A 22,791-nucleotide genomic window follows, 5' to 3' on the forward strand; every position below is an offset into this window, starting at 1 on the left:
ATTATAGAAATACTCTGTTACAAGTACAAGTCCAGAATTCAAGATGCACTTGAGTAAAAGTACAAAAGTATTGGCATCAAAATGCACTTAAAGTACCAAAAGTAAAAGTACTAAAATGTTTGAAAATAGCCGATCTACAAGCTCACAACGCGTCGCGATGCGGCGCGTTGTGAGCTTGTAGATCTGCTAATTTCAAATAGCCAAGGTATAAAATAAAAGCTAAAGTGGTTAATGCATGTTATATAATATCATAATTTATATCTGCAAAGTGCAATATTTGCCTCTGAGATGTAATGGAGTAGAAGTAAAAGTATTGGAAATTGGAAATACTCAAGTAAAGTACAAATACCTCAAAATTGTACTTAAGTACAGTACTTGAGTAAATGTACTTAGTTATTTTACACCACTGCAACAGCGTCACACAAAAGCATCAAAAAGTAGCAGATAGTAGCTACTTAGACAAGATAGTAGCAGATAGACAAGCTCGAAACGCGTAGATCTGCTACTTTTTGATGCTTTTGAATTTGAATCCTGAAAAGTAGCCTAACAATTTTGGACATATGAGGTTTCCACCCGACAGACAATGGCCGGGTTTCCCAAACGAATTTAAAGCTCATGCGTAGCCTAGAAGCTGCGTGCAGCTGCGCAGTAGCAACCCCGCTGCGCCCTATCTTCGTTAGTATCAGCTGTGTGTACCCAACGTGCCGTCTAAACTGGCTTCTGGAGACAGCATTGCCGCAGGTTCTCAAGCGCACGGTGTTAACGTCTGTGCTAAAACTACACTCCGGAGGCAGCATGCACGTAAAGAGCTCCTGGACGTAAGCCTACGTCAACTACGTAGTGCTGCCCTACTATAGTATAAACACCCTTTGCATACATATATATATATATACAGAATTTTGCAAATATACACAGATAAAGTCGCACCTTTATCTAAACTACCTTTATATGTATTGGACACTTACATTTGTTTAGGTACATTCTGTAATGTATTAAAATGTATTTTAAGGTGACATTTCAATGATCTTAAATGAACACGGCGGCCATTGTTCGCCGTTCAAAAAATTTCAGAGGATAGAGGGGGCGTCCCCCTGCATGATTGACAGCTTTTAGCACCAATGGGGGGAATTTACTTTAGGAAAGTTTAGGAATATATATATATATCTATATATCTATATATATAGATACAGATATATATAGATATACAGTATAGATATATATATAACGGCGCGTAACGGGCGACGCCTCCCCAAAAAAACAGACATACATACAACAAACACACTGCGCCATGCCGTGTTGATATAACTTGCAGATCTGTTATTTTGGGGCGAGCGGCTGTTAGGTAGCCCCCACACTCAAATTAGCGAGAAGTGGCGTGCAAAAGACCTAACTATCGGGCTCAGTCTTATTGGCATGACTGGTAACGCGTTGGCTGGCGAGTGGGAACTTCGGGTTCGATCCCAACTCACTGCTTCCACTACATATTTATGAACCCGGCGTTGATAAATTATAGCATGATCCGATAAAAATGCTGTCGGTGACAGAGCCAATTGTGTCCTGAAGCAGTCCACTGTAAATACAACGTTTGAATAATATATTTATATGCATTAAATTACATCTACAAGCTTATGAGGCGTTGTGAGCTTGTAGATCTGCTATTTTCAAAAGATTTTTTAACCATTCACAGCTGTCACTTTGTGAGAGGAACTGCACTTTCATCATAACGTTTAACTATAAAACTTCGAAATTAAGGAAACATATTTAGCTCAGCATCATTTATATAACTTTAGTTAACTTGGCATATGCTTAATATTTTTATTAGATGATCGGATCATCCGTGAGAGTACGATTTGTAAACTTCGGGTTCATGCATAGAGGACGAAGCACTGCAGCCGCTCGCCCTACCCAAAAGAACAGATCTGCAAGCTATCGACACGGCATGTCGCAGTGCGTTGACAGCTTGTATGTCTGTTTTTTTTTGGGGCACGTTACGCACCAGCCCGGCCGTAATATATATATATATATACACATACACGTGTGTGTGTGTGTGTGTGTGTGTGTGTGTGTGTGTGTGTGTGTGTGTGTGTGTGTGTGTGTGTGTGTGTGTGTGTGTGTGTGTGTGTGTGTGTGTGTGTGTGTCTCGGTCTTTTCATAGATCTATTTCGCTACGATGGGTGTTACAAGCGGCCCAGGGCGCTCGTTACAAACTGCTGCGTTGAACAGCACTCGAGGCTACGTTTCTCGGGGGCGTGGCTGGGGGGTAGGCTGCGTGCATGCTGATGGCAGAATGTAGTTTTAGCACACACGTAACTCCGTGCACTGGAGAACCTACGACTATGGTGTCTCGTGAAGCCAGTTTAGATGGCACGTTGCCAGGTTACAACCACCTGCTACTAATGAGGGAGCGTAGGTTTGCTGTGTAGGAGGCGCTTACGCAAACTGAGTAGGCTGCGCATGACCTGAAATCTACGTGGCTGCTGAGGGCATGACCTGAAATCTACGTGCCTGCTAACGCCTGTGACGACACACGTTAGACCCGTCGTAGGACCTGCGCAGCATCTCTACGAAGCATCTCTACGAAGCTGTTTGGGAAACCCGGCCAATATCATTAAAACACGTCTACGCACATTTCCTGGTTGAACTCGGTTCATTTCCTCAATGCGACAAGTATTCCTTCTTTGATGCCAACTGTAAAAACCAATGGGAAAAACCCATTAAAAAAAACATTTGTAATGAGCCTCCATCAAATGCTAACGTCACAAAAAAATGCACTTCCTGTTACTGTAGGTACCTTTTTTTTTCTTTTCCTGCGTCGTTAATTATTTCAGGGTGTTAAGTTTCAAGGACTTTTAACGTGCTTAATTGGTGGCTACAAATATGCAGTGGTGGAAAGTACCTACTGTACTTAAGTGCAGTTTTGAGGTACATTTACTTTACTTGGGTATTTCCATTTTTTTGATACTTCTACTCCACTACATCTCAGAGGCAAATAATATTTGCCTATTGTGTTTTTTACTCCACTACAAGTATTTGACCGCTTTAGTTGCTACTTTGCAGATTTAGATTATTAATACAACACTTGCATTAACCACTTAAAGGGGATTTTTCATAACTCCATCCCGGGTGGAGTTAAAAAACAGCTAAAAACCTGTGCCAATAGGCCTCGTGCTAGATCGCGTATTTTTGTCCCTTTTTTTTTGAGAGAGAGAGAGAGATCTGACGTTAGTGACAGAACACTATGCAACGTGATTGTCTTGAATGCGTCCCACCGGAAGTCTTGCTTGACAAAATTTCAATCTCGAGATTTCAATCTCGAGATTTCAATCTCGTCAACTCGACAACTTTGAGTACTTTTAGTTTGGCACAGTAATTGATGACAATAGTTTTGTACATTTACTCAATACTTGTTTTTTAATACAGGCCTTATAGTGATATTAAGTATCAAACAAAACAAAAAGCAACAACATATGAGTACTTCTTCCACCACTGAAAAGTACTTTTATTTGAACGTGCAAAATGGTGTCTATAAGTATGCTTTGCCCCTCATACAGCTGGAGATTTCTCTTCTACATCACTGCTTTCCTGGCTGGGCTGGCGTGCTTGATAGATGTAAGTTTTCATTCAAATACATTTATTATATTGTTGCTCTCGGGCAGAACCTCCATATTTTAACTAACTTTTTCTCCCCGTAAATGAATGCCCCACGTCGTCATATCTACAAGCTGAAAACGTGTCCCGATGCGACGCGTTTTGATCTTGTAGATCTGCTGTTTCTTTCTTTTGAACCCTGAGAAGTAACAGTTTGTGACAAATTAGGTTTGCACCCGACAATAACGATATTATAGTTCACAGTCCACGATATTATAGTTCATTTCCAAGTATAGCCATGCTGCTTGCCATGCCTTAACCCATTAAGACCGGGAACGCATCCGTGTCTCATTGTTACATTTCTTTGGCTATTTTTGAAAATCCGTGAAAATGGGTGCAAATCTTTGAATATATAAATATATGTTTTATATTCTGGGGGTCCCTGGAACAACATATTTTGAGATGGAGGTCCGCGGCCAAATACGTATAATTTTGGGGGTCCTTGACATGAAAAAGTTTGAGAACCACTGATGTTATAGCAGCATAAGTTTGGATTTGGAAGACATTTGTAAAATCCCCCAGAAGCAAAGATTTGAGTTACAAATGTTCGCTTTGAAAAAATATATATATTCAAAGATTTGCACACATTTTCAAGATTTTTCAAAAATAGCAGATCTACAAGCTCATAGCGCGGCACTCGGTGCCGCGCTATGAGCTTGTAGATCTGCTATTTTTGAGTAGCTGCCAAAGTATAAAATAATGGTTAAAGTGGTTACACAGATGCGTTCCCGGTCATAAAGGGTTAAGGTGTTATCAGGTTGGTTAGACAGCCACAGGGAAACGAGACAAACCAGTCGATACTGGATACATGTCACGACAGCTCTATCTCTCCATCAGTGTGCGCACATGGGGACGCATCGATTAACGCGATCGATTCAAGCTCGAGCTTGTAGATCTGCTGTTCTTTCATTGTACGAAGCTATCAATATGTCAATTAGTGCACGTTCCGATTGGCTATGACTGAATTTCATGTTTGTGGGCCCTGGGTAGGCAACCCGGCCTGGCATTGTAAATGGTGCATTTATGTAGCGCTTTTATCCAAAGCGCTTTTACACAGATTGTGCATTACATTCACCCATTCACACACACATTAGTCTCGCGTAACCAGACCCAACTGAAAATGAAAAACAGCGACCTCTGCTGTTTGTTATATTGTCTGTTGGGTCTGGCAGGAAGCAAACGTAACACCAGTGCGCACGGAAACCGGGGTTTCATGTCTGCCTTCAGCGCATCACTTCCGGTTGGTGCGACTATGTTTTCATTCCCACTAACAATATTTCTACACGGAACACTAACGCCACTTCTCCCAGAGAACATGGATGGTTTTGGTTATAAGCCCACTTGTTTCTATGATGAAAGAGTAAGTTAAAATGTGAATATCTTTCCGTGGTTTTGTCTGCTCCGGACGCTATTGTTAAATTAGTTTCGGCTAGTTTTGAGGGGGGAAGGGCGGACGGACACGTGAATCCCGCCGACTACATTTGATTGGGTAAAGCGTGGCCTGCTTCCTGATCTGAAGGCACACCCACTTGAAACCAATGTGCACGGGTTGTCAACACGGCTACCGACAGATTCTAACGCAGAGCAGAATCTGTTCTTGAGAGATTACACACACATTCACACTCCGATGGCGGAGGAAACCATGCAAGGCACCAACCTGCTCATCGGGAGCAATAGGCTCTATGCACAGCAGCCATATTGGGAATTAATTGGGCCCCTTCCTTACTTCCTTCACAGGTGTTACCAATAATACTAATTAAGGCTCTGTTCCATTTAGTGTAGCACAGCGGTTGTCTTATTTTCAAGGACCCCCATAACTGTGAGAGTGTACAAATGGAACCAAATGGACCCTTACGGGTCCATTTGGTTCCATTTGTACACTCTCAGAGTTACACACCCACCATAAGGGGCCATTTGGGAACCAAATTGGAGTGTTTCTAGTGAAACAACATGCTCAATATCAGCACCCTGACCAAGAATGGAACAGAGCCTTCATTAGTATCATTGGTAACACCATATGGCTGCTGTGCATAGAGCCTATTAGGGGTTCAGCGTCTTGCTCAAGGACACTTCGACACTAACTCTGGGGGGAGCCCGGGACCGAACTGGGATCCTCGCGGTTCACCATCCGGCAGCTCTACGGGCCACTCTACCCCTGAGCCACTGCCACCCCCCAGCTCGTGAGCTTGTAGATCTGCTATTTGTGCTATTTTTAAAAGAGTGAAAGTGACAGTAGTTTTATAAATATTGAACCAATGAAATGTATTAACGAGAGCTTAAATAGTAACTCCATTGGAACCATTGGAACACAGCCAACTTTTTATACCCTGAAAATTTTTATACCCTGAAAAATAACGGTTTTAGACAAGGTTTACACGTTGTGTTACTGTGTTGTTATCATGTATATATCATGTGAATCCTATAACAGAAAGAATCGTTTCTGCCCCTCTGTAGAGACCATGGTTCTGGGACCCCAAGGAATGCTGGAGGCACTATCCACTACAGGTCGGAACATGGCGGATCATTCTGCTTCCTCATTCTCACATGTTATCACTTTACAAACTGTTTACCTCCTGTACGCCAGGGGTTCCCAAAGTTGGGGTCGCGACCCCAAGACACTGACAGTGGGGTCGCGAAATAATTTTGGCTCATAAAAAAAAAAAAAAAAAAATTAACAGAATGGATGAAATATACTCTAAAAATGATTACAAATAGTACATTTTACCATTTTAATACATTACAAATGCACACCGAATGTGCAAGTTTATGTGCATAAATTACCTCGAGGGTTAGGTGGGGTCGCGTCAATGGGCGCATCATTTTGGGGTCGCGGGCTGAAAAGTTTGAGAACCCATGCAGACACACACACACACACACGCATGGGTTAATGCAGTGGTTCTCAAACTTTTTCATGTCAAGGACCCCCAAATTGACATGCATTAGGCTACGGACATTTAATGGCATTTATACCGCTGGGACCCAATTTATATGGTAAAATCAATGTTAATTTAACTCTGAGAGTGTACAAATGGAACCAAACGGACCCGTTAGGGTCCGTTTGGTTCCATTTGTACACTCTCAGAGTTACAGACCCATAAGGGTCCATTTGGTTCCTGTCCAACATTTAGCTGGGGACAACCTGGAACCCCCTCAAGAACCCCTGGGGGTCCCCGGACCCCACTTTGAGAACCAATGTGTTAATGAATGTCTTTCATCTCCCTACAGCCGATGGAGAGAGTCCATTACTGGTACTACATGCTAGAGCTGGGTTTCTACACGTCTCTGCTGCTGCGCATCTACAAGGACATCAGGAGGAAGGTATGAAGAGACACACCCTCTACCTTTTTCACTTCAAGGACCACCGGTTTGATATACAATAGGCCACTGGTTCCCAAACCAATTTGTGGGTCGCGGACACATTTGTGTGGGTTGTGAGGACATTTCCACCCTTTTCGTTTCTTTTTTTTTTCATTTCATACATTAAAAACATTTTTCAAAAGAATTTCATGAATACAATAAATGTAAATAAATTCCATAAATTCCACAAATGTAACTTTTAAGAAGTGAAAACAGCAACACGATTGTTTTACGGAGTATCATTTAGGCTTAAGAACCTCACAACCAACACGAGGCAGACACATTTAAACTTTAATTTGTCCGCAGACCGGGCCATCCGATTTTTTTTACCATTGTGACTAAATTTAGACCAAATCGTCTCTTCTAAGCAGGGTAAAAAATGCCCTGACATAGCAATGATATGTGAAATATGCCGCATTCATCTTGAAAGCAAAATTTTGATTTAGTTTTACTCATAGCCATTTAGTTTTAGTCATATTTTAGTCATCTGAAATGTTTTACTTTTAGTCTAGTTGGCGATCTATAAGCTTGTAGATCGCCTATTTTCAGAGTGCGACACCAACCATTGATAAAATTACTTATTGTCTTAGATCTACTGGATCTCTTCTCCTCTAGTCCCTAACATTTAGTCTAGCTTTTATTTGTTGGCAAAATTGTCCTTGTATTTAGTCATAGTTGTAGCCATTACAGCTTCGTTTTTATTCAGTTTTTGTTTTGTTTTCGTCGGTGGAAAAGGTAGTCGACGGACATTTTTGGCCATAGTTTTAGTCGACTAAATATGTTGTTTTGTTTGTTTTCCATCAGGATTTTAAGGAGCAGGTGATCCACCACATCGCCACCATCTTCCTGCTCAGCTTCTCCTACTGTGCCAACTACATCCGTGTTGGAACCCTGGTTATGTTACTGCACGACTCCTCTGACATTGTGCTAGAGGTAACACACACACACATACACACTATTTTAGATCTTCAAATGTATAAATCACACAAAAGCTTCAAAAGAAAAGAAAACCAAAAAAAGAAAAGAGCATATATACAAATCTTAATTTCTAATCCTGGTGGCTTTTTGCTGGCGAGGAAACTCAAGCTGTTAAAAAGTATACTTCTGCCATCTAGTGGCTCTTTTGTGTAACTGCAGTGTGTGCTCCAAATCAAACAGCAGGGTCTGTCTCTCCAGCTCTTTAATAAACAGAAAATACATTTTCAGGTAGGTAACACAATTTCAGCCAATAAGGAGAGAGTACCTATTTATCAGCTTCATTTTTATAGTGTTCCAGTTCCAATTTGTCTGCTCATTTCTTTGTGTCATCACTTCCTTGTTTAATATGTATCACTCTCCTGATTGGATACAATTGGTATTCCGACCAAAACATGCATTTTCTGTTTAATAAAGAGCTGGAGCGACATGGAGACTCCTGTTACTGAACAAACACTCTATAGCAATGATTACTATCAGAATATAGAGCTATTTAACGCTTATTTTAAACAAAGAAGACAGTACGGCAGAATTCACAGTTTGAAGACAGTATAGCAGTACAGTAACACAACCATGCTAAAAGGGATACACCAAAGAAGCCTCATTAGTTAGAGGATTTTAGCAAGATGTTTGGACCATCTGTGAAAAAATGTACTACGAATAGCTTTCTTCACCAATGTGTTCTTATATGTCCAGAATCACCTCTCAATTAATGCAAACCCAAATCCTCGTGGACAATCCTGGAGAGCCAATCAAAGCCCAGAGGGCTTGGGTGAAAAATATGGGGGGGAAAAAATGAACTTGTGAGGTGTCTAACTAGGGGTTTTCAGGGGTGCTGAATCTATTCCAACCATTATTTATGTGTAAAAATGTCTCCCTCTCCATCTAATATTGGTATATTGGTTATTGTTAAGCTGTAATGTACAGCACAGTGTATAATAAATGGTAGGGGATTGGGGTGTTGTTGAATTCCTTCTATTCTGAAAAATAAATTAAGAAAATATTGCTAAACACTTGATAAGAGTGTACACCTACTGTGCACATGCTCAGTTGGATACACTGTCTGCATGTGGGAACTAAGGAGCCCTGAGGGCTTGGGTGAAAACATTGAAAAGTCTAAAATTAACTTGTGAGGTGTCTAACTAGGGGTTTTCAGGGGTGCTGAATCTATTCCAACCATTAGTTTTGAATACAAAAAACAACTCATTTTCCATAAGAACATATTATTATTACATATTGCAAGAAAAATGTAAAGTAAGAAATGTGCAGTATTGATACAACCTGGTGTTAGTCTTACTCAGCCAACTCCTTATCTTCCTCACTCCTTTTCTCGTCTGCCTGGTTGATGTTCTTGCATTCTCCATTACACTTGCCACAAGCAGATATACACTTGACCCCCTGCTTTTTACAGCAGCACCTGCGTGTACTACAGTCTCCCTCACAGTTGCAGCTGATGAATTTCAGTAGATAGTCTGGGGCAATGGGGTCTGTGGTAGGGACTGGTGCATAGCCTTCTCCTCTCAGTTTCCACCCGTAGTCGAGGACATCCAGTGATGGACTTTGTAGCCAGTCTCTGGTTTGGAGATATGCCCGGAGAGAATGTTGCGCTGCAGCTGCTGTAGTCGGGGGTAGTTTCTCTGGTCTGATATTCCCAGCAGCAGCATGCTTGCTGAACATCTCAAATCTCAAGTCCCCCTTTTCTTTTGGTGGTTTCCCGTGGTACATGAGTTTGAAGATGTTTGAGAACCAATGTTGTCACTATTGTGAGGTCAGAGGTGTGACATTATGATCCTCGTTGTCATTCCAGTCGGCCAAGATGTTCAACTACGGTACGGGATGGAGGAAGCTGTGTGACAACATGTTCGTCATCTTCACCGTGGTCTTCCTGCTCACCCGCCTGGTGATCTTCCCCGCCGTGTAAGATGCTGTCTCTTGTCTGTTCACGTCCATTTTGTTTTACTGACACTAGTTTTATGAATGTTACGTGCTGTGTGCGTGTGCGTGTGCGTGTGCGTGTGCGTGTGCGTGTGCGTGCGTGCGTGTGCGCCTGTGTGTGTGTGTGCGTGCGTGTGTGTGTGTGTGCGCGTGCTTGTGGGGAGACTGGGGTCAAAAGTAACACTATATACATTTTCCTTCATAATTCACAGAATACTTGAACTATGCTAGTCATCTTTTGTAGGTATAATATTACAATTGACCCAGGTCACTGTGTTACAATTGCTCCCGATCGGGCAGCCACGATGAAATCCCATATTCTAGATAGAAACACCTAGATTAGCATACTGTAGGCTGCTGGCGTTAATTTGTGACCAATAACATACTGATACAATTCATCTATTTAAATTAGCTGTCATCTTAACTTTAGACAGTAGAAGGAAATGAGATGAAATGATCATTCTACCCTTTCTTTACGCAAAGCGGGGACCCTACTGAGCATGTGCAGAAGTAGTCTCACCCCTCTAGCTTGTTTCTGATTAGAATGATTGAGTGTGTTACATTTGCTACTGACATTTGAATGTTCAGGACTCTTTTACCATTGGCTAATGGTGTCTTAATAAAAAAAAAAACTAGCCTCCAGTGATGGCAAATAGGGTTGTTGTTGACTTGTTTATGTGATGTTTTATAGAATCATAACTAGGCCTGGAATTTAATCATTTTAGGGGCAAGGCCACTTGGCCATTTTGTGAGGGCACAAAGGGGGCAGGAAGGCCATCAAATAAAACAAGATTTTAGTCCATTGAAATAATTAATTGAATTTAAGGGTTAAGGATTATTTATTTTAAATGTAATATGTAGACTATCTGCAGTGAAATAAATCAATTATGGTATGTACAATCTGATCCATGATCAGCCCTGCACCAATCAAAGTTACTGGATTGGTTCAAAGATGACTCGGGGGAGATAATAATTCAGAATCTCAACAAAAGACACTGATGTCTACATGACAAGACAGACACTCTGGTGTCTACATATTGAGAAGAAAGAGACAGAGGAGAAAGTGGTGCAGTCAGCTGGGGCATTAAGGCCACTGTGGCCTCGGCGCATGCCATTTTCTTTGAGGGGCACAAGGTCAAACTGAGGGGCAACGGCGGCCATGGCCTTTGTGGCCTCCCTGAAATTCCTGCCCTGATCATAGCAATCACTGTGTTTATGTGATGTTTTATAGGATCTTGAAGACCACTCTGTTTTCGTCTATGGAGATCTTTCAACCGTTCCCTGGTTACTACTTCTTCAACGTTCTGCTGATGGTGCTCCAAGCGCTCCACGTCTTCTGGGCCGGCCTCATCTTACGGATGGCCTACAAATTTATCTTCTTAGGCAAGGTGAGGGTTCATGTCAAACATGCGCTAATGGCAACACCTCATAAAAGATTTTAATGTTCCATTTAAAGGTACAATCTGTAACTTTCAAGTCCTACCCCGGTTTGAACCTGGGGCCTCCACCCGAGTGACACACTGTTGAGCTATACAGTAATAAGCAGTGGTGTAATGTAACTAAGTACATTTACTACTAAGTACTAAGTAACTACTAAGTACTGCACTTAAGTACAATTTTGAGGTACTTTTATTTTACTGGAGTATTTCCAATTGTCTATACTTTTACTTCTACTCCACTACATCTCAGAGGCAAATATTGTACCTTTACTCCACTACAATTATTTGGAAACTTTACTTTATTAGTTACTTTGCAGATATAAATGATTACATTATAAAACATGCATTAACCACTTTAGCCCTATTTTATACCTAGGCTATTTTCAAATGGCCGAAATGTATATAGGTAATGATCAAAATATACAAAGTAACTAGTAACTAAAGCTTTAAAATAATTGTAGTGGAGTAAAAGTACAATATTTGCCTCTAAAATGTCGTGGAGTAGAAGTAAAAGTATTGAAAATTGGAAATACTCCTGTAAAGTCAAAATTGTACTTGGTTTATAATGCTCAATAGGGTCTATATGCACAGCAGCCATATCGGAAAGAAATTGGGCCTCTTCTTACTTCCTTCACAGGTGTTACCAATGATACTAATGAAGGCTCTGTTCCATTCTGGTCAGAGTGCTGATATTGTGCATGTTGGCTCACTAGAAACACTCCATTTTGGTTCCCAAATGGCCCCTTATGGTGGGTGTGTAACTCTGAGAGTGTACAAATGGAACCAAATGGACCCGTAAGGGTCCATTTGGTTCCATTTGTACACTCTCAGAGTTATGGGGGTCCTTGCAAATAAGACAACCACTATGCCACACTAAATGGAACAGAGCCATAATTAGTATCATTGGTAACATCTGTGAAGGAAGTAAGGAAGGGGCCCAATTCATTCCCAATATGGCTGCTGTGCATAGAGCCTATTGCTATTATATATTCTCTAATCAAAATTTCATTTGATTTAAGCTGTTATAAACTCTGTCATAATAACACTACTCCTGTCCGCTCCTTCCTCCAAGCTGGACAAGGACGAACGCAGCGACGAAGAGAGCGAAGAGGAAGAGGAGGAGGAGGAGGACAAAGACAAAGAAAGGGAGAAAGACAAGAGCGAAGGCTACGGCTGGGAGAGGACAGAGTCTCTGAACTGCAAGCTATCCATGGTGTCTTCCAGCTGTGTTCTGCAGAACCTGGCCAACCACCGGTCCTCTGCTGCTCACAGGATGAGGAAAGCTCAGTAGGAACACTGTCTGGGAAAACTAAACTGTGATGTAAAGTAACTAAGTACATGTACTCAAGTACTGTGCTTAAGTACAATTTTGCTGTATTTTTTTTTACTTTACTGGAGTGTTTCCAATTTTCAATACTTTTACTTCTACTCCACTACATCTCAGAGGCAAATGTTGTACTTTTTACTCCACTACAATTATTTGAAAACTTTAGTTTCTTTGCAGATATAAATTATTATATTATAAAACATACATTAACCACTTTAGCCCTATTTTATACCTAGGCTATTTGAAAATAGCCGATCTACAAGCTCACAACGCGAGCTGTGAGCTTGTAGATCTGCTATTTTTAGTACTTTTACTTTTGGTCCTTTAAGTACATTTTGATGCCAATACTTGTTGTACTTTCACTCAAGTAACATTTTGAACACAAGGCTTTTAGTTGTAACAGAGTATTTTTTATATTGTGGTATTGCTACTTTTACTTAAGTCAAATGGGCATGGTGCCAGTGTGTGCTTGTGCTCAAGGGTTCAATTTGTTGAAAACAAAAAAAAACAGAGTGGGTGACATTTAAAGACTTAAAGGAGTAGTTCACCAAAACAATTACTTATTTTCTATCAATTAGGCTCCATGAAGCCTTGAATTCAAGGCTTCATGGGAGGTGTAAGCCCAATTTACTTCTTTGTATGACAAATAGGGGGAAATAGCAGGTCTACGATCTGTTTTCACTATTTGTTTTATCTTGGTTAAAACAAATAGAGAAAAAAAAGAAGGAAAAAGAAGAAAAAAAAGAAAATGATATTTGGACAAATCTTGACAATAATGTTGACAAATCTTTACACATTTTAATAAGGTTTGTATTAAATTTGTTAGATTTGTGATACAATCAAGAGAGAACAAAATCAGAAACAGGGATAAAACTTGAACGGACATGGGGGTATATCAAAAGCAGAGGCATAGATCCCCCACTAGCTAATCCCACCCCTGACCGTAGGCATAGAGACATATGATAGACGAGTGACATTATCACTCTGTCTGGATGTCAACTCAATTAAGGCCGGGAAATGCATCTGTGTCATTTTAAGATTTCTTTGGCTATTCAAAAATAGCAGATATACAAGCTCATCGAGTGCCGCTTGTAGATCTGATATTTTTTTGAAAGAATCGTGGAAAATGTGTGCAAATCTTTGAATATAAACATATGTTTTAAATAGATTTTGTTTTACTTCTGGGGATTCTACAAAATCTCTTCTAAAGAGATTATAACCAGTGGTTCTCAAACTTTTTTCATGTCAAGGACCCCCCAAAAGGATATGTATAAGTCCGCGGACCCCCGTCTCAAAATATGTTGTTCCAGGGACCACTCCCAGAAGCAAAGATTTGAGTTAAAAATGCTTTAAAAATAATATATATATACATATATATATAAAATTACAAAAACCTTTAACGATTTTTCAAAAATAGCAGATCTACAAGCTCGTAGCACGGCACTCGGTGCCGCGCTATGAGCTTGTAGATCTGCTATTTTTGAATAGCCAAAGTATAACATAATTGTGGTTACTATAAAGGCATTCCCGGTTTTAATGGGCTAATGCTGTATACAGTAGGGCAGACTGTTAAAAAAGCGTGTTTGCAGAGGATGGGTGTGAATAACCTTTGAGTTACTATGGGACCAGTATGATTCTGCATGCAGCAGTGCTGCTATTGAACACTTAAAACACTAGATATTTCCTTGTACATCAAACAGCGTCACGACAAAGCTTGTACTGTACCTCACCTATTTCTTTTCCGAATGTTCACCTATGTTGATTGTTCACCTATTTCTTTGCCGAATGTTCACCTACGTTGATTGTTCACCTATTTCTTTGCTGTACGTTTGCCTATCTTTGCTCTATGTTCGACCTACGTTTCCGTAGGTCGAAACACACTTAGATACCTGATATAAATGCAACCCTCGCTTCCAGATTTCAAACACAGTTTATTTGTTTATTATTTATTTGTATAAGTCGTATATTGTTAAGGTCTACTTTGTTCAGTCCCATGTTATTGTGTCATAAGTGTCAGTCAGTTGGTAGTCTACCTGAATAAACTAACTTTTACACTCGTAACAATAGCTATCTATATTTGTTGTAGTACAGAAACCGGTATTCTAGTCATATTTACATGATATAGTTTTTTGTTTCATGGAGATTAAACCTAATGATTGGATTAAAATGATTCGATGGAGAGTGGTGTGTTTTGCACAGGGGTGTAAAGTAACTAAATGCGACAGTACTTGAGTAATTTCCAAATCTGTTTATTTCCAAATCTCAGTACTTTTACTTCTACTCCACTATTTCTCAGAGGCAAATATTGTACTTTTACTCCACTACAACTATTTGAAAACTTTAGTTACTAGTTACTTTGTAAATTTTGATTATTATTACAAAACATACATTACCCACTGCAGTCCTATACATTTCGGCCATTTGAAAATAGCCGATCTACAAGCTCACAATGCGTCACGATGCGACGCATTGTGAGCTTGTAGATCTGCTATTTTGAAAAGATTCTGGTTTTGCATGGCTCCACGGTACATGTATAAACTCCAAGATATTTCAGACCGACATGAGAAACTGTACTTAATAAAGTTTGACTTGAGTGCTTCAGGATGTTAATCCAATTTAGCCCCATTCATACCATCATGTTTCAAGGATATGGTTTAAAACTCAGTATTAGGATGAGTGGGTGCAGGTACACAGGACTCAGAAAGGTCCATGTTATACAATGTCCAGGTGATTATGGCATGGGCACTGTCTCTGTCCAGCCAGGAAATACAGACCTGGCAACACGTGATTTAAATACATGAACCATTTAACCCATTCAATCCGGGAACGCATCTGTGTCATTATAGATGAATAGCCAAAGACATCTAAACATGACACAGATAATGGGTTAAGGACCAACATTAGTTACCAAGAGAGTCCAAAGGGAGGGAGTGAGGAATGACTCCAGTTTTGCCAGCAGAGGGCGCTTGAAGCACAGTAAGTAATACATGAATTATGGGAAGATTTACCCAAACTGTATGACTATCACAAGTCATTATTACAGTTTTTCACAATTGTTAACACACAAAAAGCGAAAATTCGGCACAATTTTCACAACCTTAACTTCATGTACTAATCGCTCAACCCAATTTGGCACTACTTCACACTCGCTTATCTGCATTAGACTCTGACTTTCCTTCTTTACACTCTGATGTCAATTACATTATCACCTTGTTGTCCAAACATTACACACAATGTTCAGTTGTTGCACACACTTCTCACATAAAATCTCAAAGCATCAATCTACAACACACCTTGTTGTCCAAACACTACACACAATGTTCAGTTGTTGCACACACTTCTCACGTAAAATCTCAAAGCATCAACCTACAACACACAAATAGTCAAATCTCTAAACATTCAGGTCTGGTGAGCAATTTGCACCACCGGGCTGCTCCAGTGCGTGAGTGATTCCAGGACCACCCACATTTTTCCGTTCTGTACCTTCGACCTTCTCCTGTCCTGAATCCCATTGAGGAGTTATTTTGAGCTTGGATGTGGAAGGTAAATGAACGGAACCCACAGAGCCCGGTCCCACTGCTCCAGGCCATGGAGGAGGCTTATTGTGGCGAAGTCACTGTTACAGTTTTTCACAATTGTTAACACACGTTTCTCAAAACAATAACGGCTTTCTCAAAACTGCACACCCAAACTGCAAACCTCACACAGAAAATGCTAAACCCTACTCTCCCTTTGCAAGATGACTATTTGCCATCAAATCTTTTAACTGTTCACAAAATGGAACTCGTGTTTTCATTTGGTACACACAGCCATATTTTCAAATGACACACACATACCATTCATTGAGTACACACAACTAAGCATGTGCTGCACACTACCAAACATTTACAGCACACTGCAGGGCAAAATTGAAAACACAATCATAGAAATGGAACACACCATACGAATGACAATGACTCTGGAGAATGAGCCATTTCTCCTTTTGTAAAATGACTCAGTGTAGGCCCACTTTTTTCATAGTCAAACATAAAACAAAACACAAATATGCAGCCAAAAATGCTTTATTTCTCTACATGATTTAGGCATCATGCCTCCGGTTCATGTCTGGCCAGAGGGCCTCATCCACATCATAGGCAATGTTCTCCCTGTCCAAGCAGCGTTGGAGGAAAGCCTCGAGTGGCGCATGAAGCCCTGACAGACCTCAACAGTGACAAGGGCTGCAATCGATTTTCACGATTTTTGTATAATGACATTTTTCAATTTTGAATTGGAAAAAAATATATTTTACTAATCGAGAATCGTTTGTTTTGAAAAAATCGAAAAAGAATAGGAATCGTGACCGCAAGAATCGGAATCGAATCGTGAGATAGCAGAAGATTCACATCCAAACAGTGACGTCGCCACAAGCCTCCTCCATGGCTTGGAGCAATGGGACCCGGCTCTGTGGGTTCCGTTCATTTACCTTCCACCTCCAAGCTCAAAAGAACTCCTCAATGGGATTCAGGAAAGGAGAATAAGGTTGAAGGTACAGAACGGAAAAATGTGGGTGGTTCTGGAACCACTCACGCACTGGAGCAGCCCGGTGGTGCAAATTGCTCACCAGACCTGAATGTTTAAAGATTTGACTATTTGTGTGTTGTAGGTTGATGCTTTGAGATTTTATGTGAGAAGTGTGTGCAACAACTGAACATTGTGTGTAGTTTGGACAACAAGGTGTGTTGTAGATTGATGTTTTGAGATTTTATGTGAGAAGTGTGTGTAACAACTGAACATTGTGTGTAGTGTTTGGACAACAAGGTGATAATGTAATTGACATCAGAGTGTAAAGAAGGAAAGTCAGAGTCTAATGCAGATAAGGAAGTGCGAAGTAGTGCCAAATTGGGTGGAGCGATTAGTACATGAAGTTAAGGTTGTGAAAATTGTGCCGAATTTTCGCTTTTTGTGTGTTAACAATTGTGAAAAACTGTAAGGTCCTTACACACCGGGGCGAATTCTTCATGCAAATAAATATGTTTTTTTTAAACCTTATAAAGTCAATGCAAGTGTCCACATCAGTCTTGATTAGTAAAATATGTTTTTTTTCAATTCAAAATCGAAAAATGTCATTATACAAAAATCGTGAAAATCGATTGCAGCCCTAGTCACTGTTGAGGTCTGTCAGGGCTTCATGCGCCACTCGAGGCGTTTCTTCCAACGCTGCTTGGACAGGGAGAACATTGCCTGTGATGTGGATGAGGCCCTCTGGCCTATGAACCGGAGGCATGATGCCTAAATCATGTAGAGAAATAAAACATTTTTGGCTGCATATTTGTGTTTTGTTTTATGTTTGACTATGAAAAAAGTAGGCCTACACTGAGTCATTTTACAAAAGGAGAAATGTCTCATTCTCCAGAGTCATTGTCATTCATATGGTGTGTTCCATTTATATGATTGTGTTTTCAATTTTGCCCTGCAGTGTGCTGTAAATGCTTGGTAGTGTGCAGCACATGCTTAGTTGTGTGTACTGTAATGAATGATATGTGTGTGTCATTTGAAAATATGACTGTGTGTACCAAATGAAAACACAAGTTCCATTTTGTGAACAGTTAAGAGATTTGATGGCAAAGAGTCATCTTGCAAAGGGAGTGTAGGGTTTAGCATTTTGTGTGTGAGGTTTTCAGTTTTGTGTGTGCAGTTTTGAGAAAGCCGTTATTGTTTTGAGAAACAATAACAATGTTCTTCAAGAAACTTCTGTACTTTATTCTATGGCGATCTGTAACAATGTGATGTATTGAAAAACACTCCAGTTGTTGTTTGATATAATAAACAATGATTGGTATTTGAGAAACGGTCTAGTTGTTGTGTAATATAATCCTCAAAATGCATTAGTATAGACCCCCCCCCCCCATTTTGATTGATTGAATATTTTATTAGGCAGAAATGTAAAAACAGCACAAGTACAGTTAAAACACTTTGTCTAAAAGGTCCGTCCAAAAAAGTCCTTGCGGTCTTGTTTCCATTGAGGTCCTTAATTCAATATCATAAAAAAATATATATATATATATATAATAAAAAATAAACACTATGCAGAACTACACACTATTATGTATATGTGTCCCGCAAAAACGGGTTCACCTGTCCCTCAATGGGCCTGTTTGGAGGTGGTCACCCTACCCCATTTCTCCAACTCTTTAGTAAATAGGAATATTTTCGGTATCAATTTCAAAGTGAAATTGGAAGCAATGTCTTGCCCGATGTCTCACCGGGAAATGTGTATCCAAAATAATGTGATGAAGCTGGTAAAGACACTGTGTAGGTGAAATACATTATACAGGGTCAAAGGTAGGATTCTCAGGTGAGAGCTGTTAAGACTTATCTGGTATAATAGTGCAGGAGATGGATGTGTGCCAGGTAGGGGGAATCAGACAGACAATACAACATTTAAAACAATGATAAAATGAGTTAGCCTACTCTGTTACAGTGTTTCACAACCTATGTTTTTATATTGTGTGTGTGGAAATCTGTTCTGTGGGTTTATACCTAGAGTTAAAAGAATAAGGTTTATAGGCCTACACACGCATGGACCTTGTTCTGTTGTTCGTCAATCATTGGTGCATCATTATGTTTACTTTAAGGGGGAGTGCTGAGTGTGCGTGCGTGTGTGTGTGTGTGTGTGAGAGAGAGAGAGAGAGAGAGAGAGAGAGAGAGAGAGAGAGAGAGAGAGAGAGAGAGAGAGAGACAGAGAGAGAGAGAGAGAGAGAGAGAGAGAAGGAGGTACTACCTGTAAAAAGAGAGAGTGAGGTGATTACATGTACTTATTGTCCTGAAGCATAGGCTATCCAATAACTTGAGGAACAGTCCTGAAGACATTGAAAACAGGATTTTAGAGACAACCATTCAACCTCCAAGCAGTAAGTAGTCTACTTTATCACTGCAAATGTATGTCTATAGGCCTAATAGGCAACCAAGGTATTGTTATGGTTCTTGCTCCTAGAGTCACCGGAAACGTTCTACGTGTTACTGTACTCCTCCCACAATTTTCACGGTAAACGCACAAGTCATATTTCAAATCAAACTGATTCATCTCTGGTCTATTGATTAATTGAGCTATTATTTGTTTCCTAATTAATTGATTAATCTATCTATTTATTGAGTTCTCATACAGATTTTTAGCGGTGCCAACCGCTCTACACTTGACTTTGTCCGTATGAGCATATGTTATAAGCACGGGATGAGCACGGCAAAGAAGCAACACATACAAACACACGCGCACACACACACACGCACGCACGCACGCACGCACGCACGCACGCACGCACGCACGCACGCACGCACGCACGCACGCACGCACGCACGCACGCACGCACGCACGCACGCACACACACACACACACACACACACACACACACACACACACACACACACACACACACACACACTTGGAGATTGCCTATGCCATCTCTCCTCTCATTGACCACACGTGCCACTGGTTATCAAAGAGGGGTCCAGGGACCCCCAGCGTATGTTATGTCCGTCCGCCCGTTTGAGCACGGGATGAGCACGGGATTTTAAACAGCTATAACTCCAGTTTGCAGCATGCCACCAAGTCCAAATTTGGTATGTGGACTTAGACCACCAATAGGGACGAGCATGAATTGCTGAAGTTATCAAAGCGGGGTCCAGGGACCCCCAGCGTCTGTTATGTCCGTCCGCCCGTTTGAGCACGGGATGAGCACGGGATTTTAAACAGCTATAACTCCAGTTTGCAGCATGCCACCAAGTGCAAATTTGGTATGTGGACTTAGACCACCAATAGGGACGAGCATGAATTGCTGAAGTTATCAAAGCGGGGTCCAGGGACCCCCAGCGTATGTTATGTCCGTCCGCCCGTTTGAGCACGGGATGAGCACGGGATTTTAAACAGCTGTAACTCCAGTTTGCAGCATGCCACCAAGTCCAAATTTGGTATGTGGACTTAGACCACCAATAGGGACGAGCACGAATTGCTGAAGCCCCGCCCCCTCTGTCTGCCCACTGGCTGGCCTTTCAACAGCCATAACTCAAGTTCGCAGCATGCTACCGAGTACAAATTTTGTACATGGACTGAAACCACCAATAGGGACGAACTGTAATTACTTAAGCCCCGCCCCCTCTGTCTGCCCATTGGCTGGCCTTTAAACAGCCATTATTCCAGTTTGCAGCATGCTACCAAGTACAAATTTGGTAAGTGGACTCAGACCGCCAATAGGGACGAACTGAAATGAGTTAAGGCCCGCCCCAAAGGCACCGCTTCCTTCACACAGGGTGTGATTTTTAAAAAGGCATATATTGGCAATGCAGTAAATAGATGGTGTCTATTTAAAATCCTACCAGGTGTACTTAATATGCTATTAATAATGTGGTCACACAGAGAGTTCTCTCTCTTTGAAACATTACACTATATATGGCCCTTCTCCAGGTTGGCGCCATTGAGTTTTTCTCTGTGTGCTGCTTCATTGCACCCTGTCCGTCCATTCTTGTGTCCCCATGTCCGTGTGACCGTCTGTGGACAGCTATTCTCCGGCACCGTTGGCCAGATCGATGTGAAACGGTGCCCACACACTCCTTGGATGCCAGAGCAGAACCTCTGCCCCAAATGTTTCACATGGGCCTGGTATAGCGCCACCAGGAGGCCGATTTTTGCATAACAAATTTTTGACAGATTTTGTCCAAACATCACGCAAATTGGTACTCTATAGTCATTAAATGAAACAGGTCTTTCAGATTTCTCTTATTCCATCCTGATTGACTAAGATTGGCTTCCAAAGTTTGCAGGAGTGCTCCGTTTTGACCAAAATGCCTCAAGTAATGAACACAGCGTGCGATTTGTGAAATATTGCATGCACATTCCCATTAGGCCGAGGAAGAAATTCCAATAGATTTTTTTTTTAATCAGCCTCATGGTGGCGCTACAACAGGCCGATTCACGTTTTACCCATAACTGCACCGAAAAGAAAAACCTTTGCCCTGCATTTTTCACATCTGCCTTTTATAGCGCCACCAGGAGGCCGACTTATGTAAAACATGATTTTTATATTACTCAAGCAAGCCCAAAATCGCTTATTGTCACCTTCCTAAACTATTGGCCTAAGTAATTTTTTTTAAAGTTTTTCAAAAATGTTTTAAAACTGATCCAAAACAAAACTATATGATATTTCTTAATCATTTCACCCAAAACGTGTGTAACAAATTATGACTATTAACATAAAAATAACACTGTCTGTCAGTTATGTAACATACATTTAAATACGTTTAAATAGGATTAAACCTGACTTAGGCCAAATGATTTACTGATTTACTCAAGACTAGTCACAAAACCATGTATGTGACTTAGGCCAAACAAAAGTCACACTAGGGAGATACTGTAGGCCATTATACTAAATGAGGAGGGAACAGCATGATCCTTTTCAATTAGGAGATTAGGTGATTTTACCAGAGGTGGCCAGTGTCAAGAGGAGCTGACTTAGGCAAAAATATAATTTTCCTCAAAAAATTACTTAGGCCATTAGTTTAGGAGGATACCGTTATAATAAGCAGACATGGCAACAGTGGTAAACAGGAATATCGATACAATCGTAAACAGGGATATCGTCGATACGATATACGATATTACCATTCAAATTTCATATTCTATATGTAAGTGTTGCAACATCAAAAACTAAGCATTATTTAAAAAACTGCACGATAATAAGTCAATATCACTCTTAATTTTAAGTGGATGATTAAGGACATTTCAGATGACGCCTAGTAATTCATTTTCAATGAAAGGCGAGTGCAGGTCTAGCTCTATGAAGCAGCAGGTAGGAGCAGTCTGACACACACATGTATGCTCGTCATACAAACACTCACACACACACACACACACACACACACACACACACCCGTCCCGTGCCAGAGTTCAGCTGGCTTTCAACAAGTTGAAAACAAGGCGACATGCAGAGAACACACACGCGCACGCACGCACGCAGAGAACACACACGCGCACGCACGCACGCACGCACGCACGCACGCACGCACGCACGCTCGCACACACACACACACACACACACACTAGGGCATTCACGAATAGTGATTTTTAGCATTCGACTTATT

General features: G+C 40.9%; 1 protein-coding gene across 2 annotated transcripts in view; it reads left to right on the top strand.

Moving 5' to 3' along the window:
• The window catches only part of LOC311045491 (ceramide synthase 2-like), a 28,619-nt gene extending 14,508 nt beyond the window's left edge, over positions 1-14,111 (top strand). The window contains exons 5-11 of one of the 2 annotated variants that reach the window (XM_084057376.1): positions 3,552-3,609; positions 6,103-6,153; positions 6,874-6,966; positions 7,810-7,938; positions 9,788-9,897; positions 11,147-11,303; positions 12,427-14,111. In XM_084057376.1, coding sequence (XP_083913502.1) covers positions 3,552-3,609; positions 6,103-6,153; positions 6,874-6,966; positions 7,810-7,938; positions 9,788-9,897; positions 11,147-11,303; positions 12,427-12,645 — 817 coding nt within the window. In that variant the 3' untranslated portion in view covers positions 12,646-14,111. The remainder of the gene's footprint in view (positions 1-3,551; positions 3,610-6,102; positions 6,154-6,873; positions 6,967-7,809; positions 7,939-9,787; positions 9,898-11,146; positions 11,304-12,426) is intronic. The other variant, XM_084057377.1, reaches the window with a different exon arrangement.
• Positions 14,112-22,791: the final 8,680 nt, after the last annotated feature.

This window comes from Gymnoscopelus microlampas (genome assembly GCF_963454915.1).
Source record: "Gymnoscopelus microlampas genome assembly, chromosome: 5".
In the NCBI taxonomy this organism is placed as follows: Eukaryota; Metazoa; Chordata; class Actinopteri; order Myctophiformes; family Myctophidae; genus Gymnoscopelus; species Gymnoscopelus microlampas.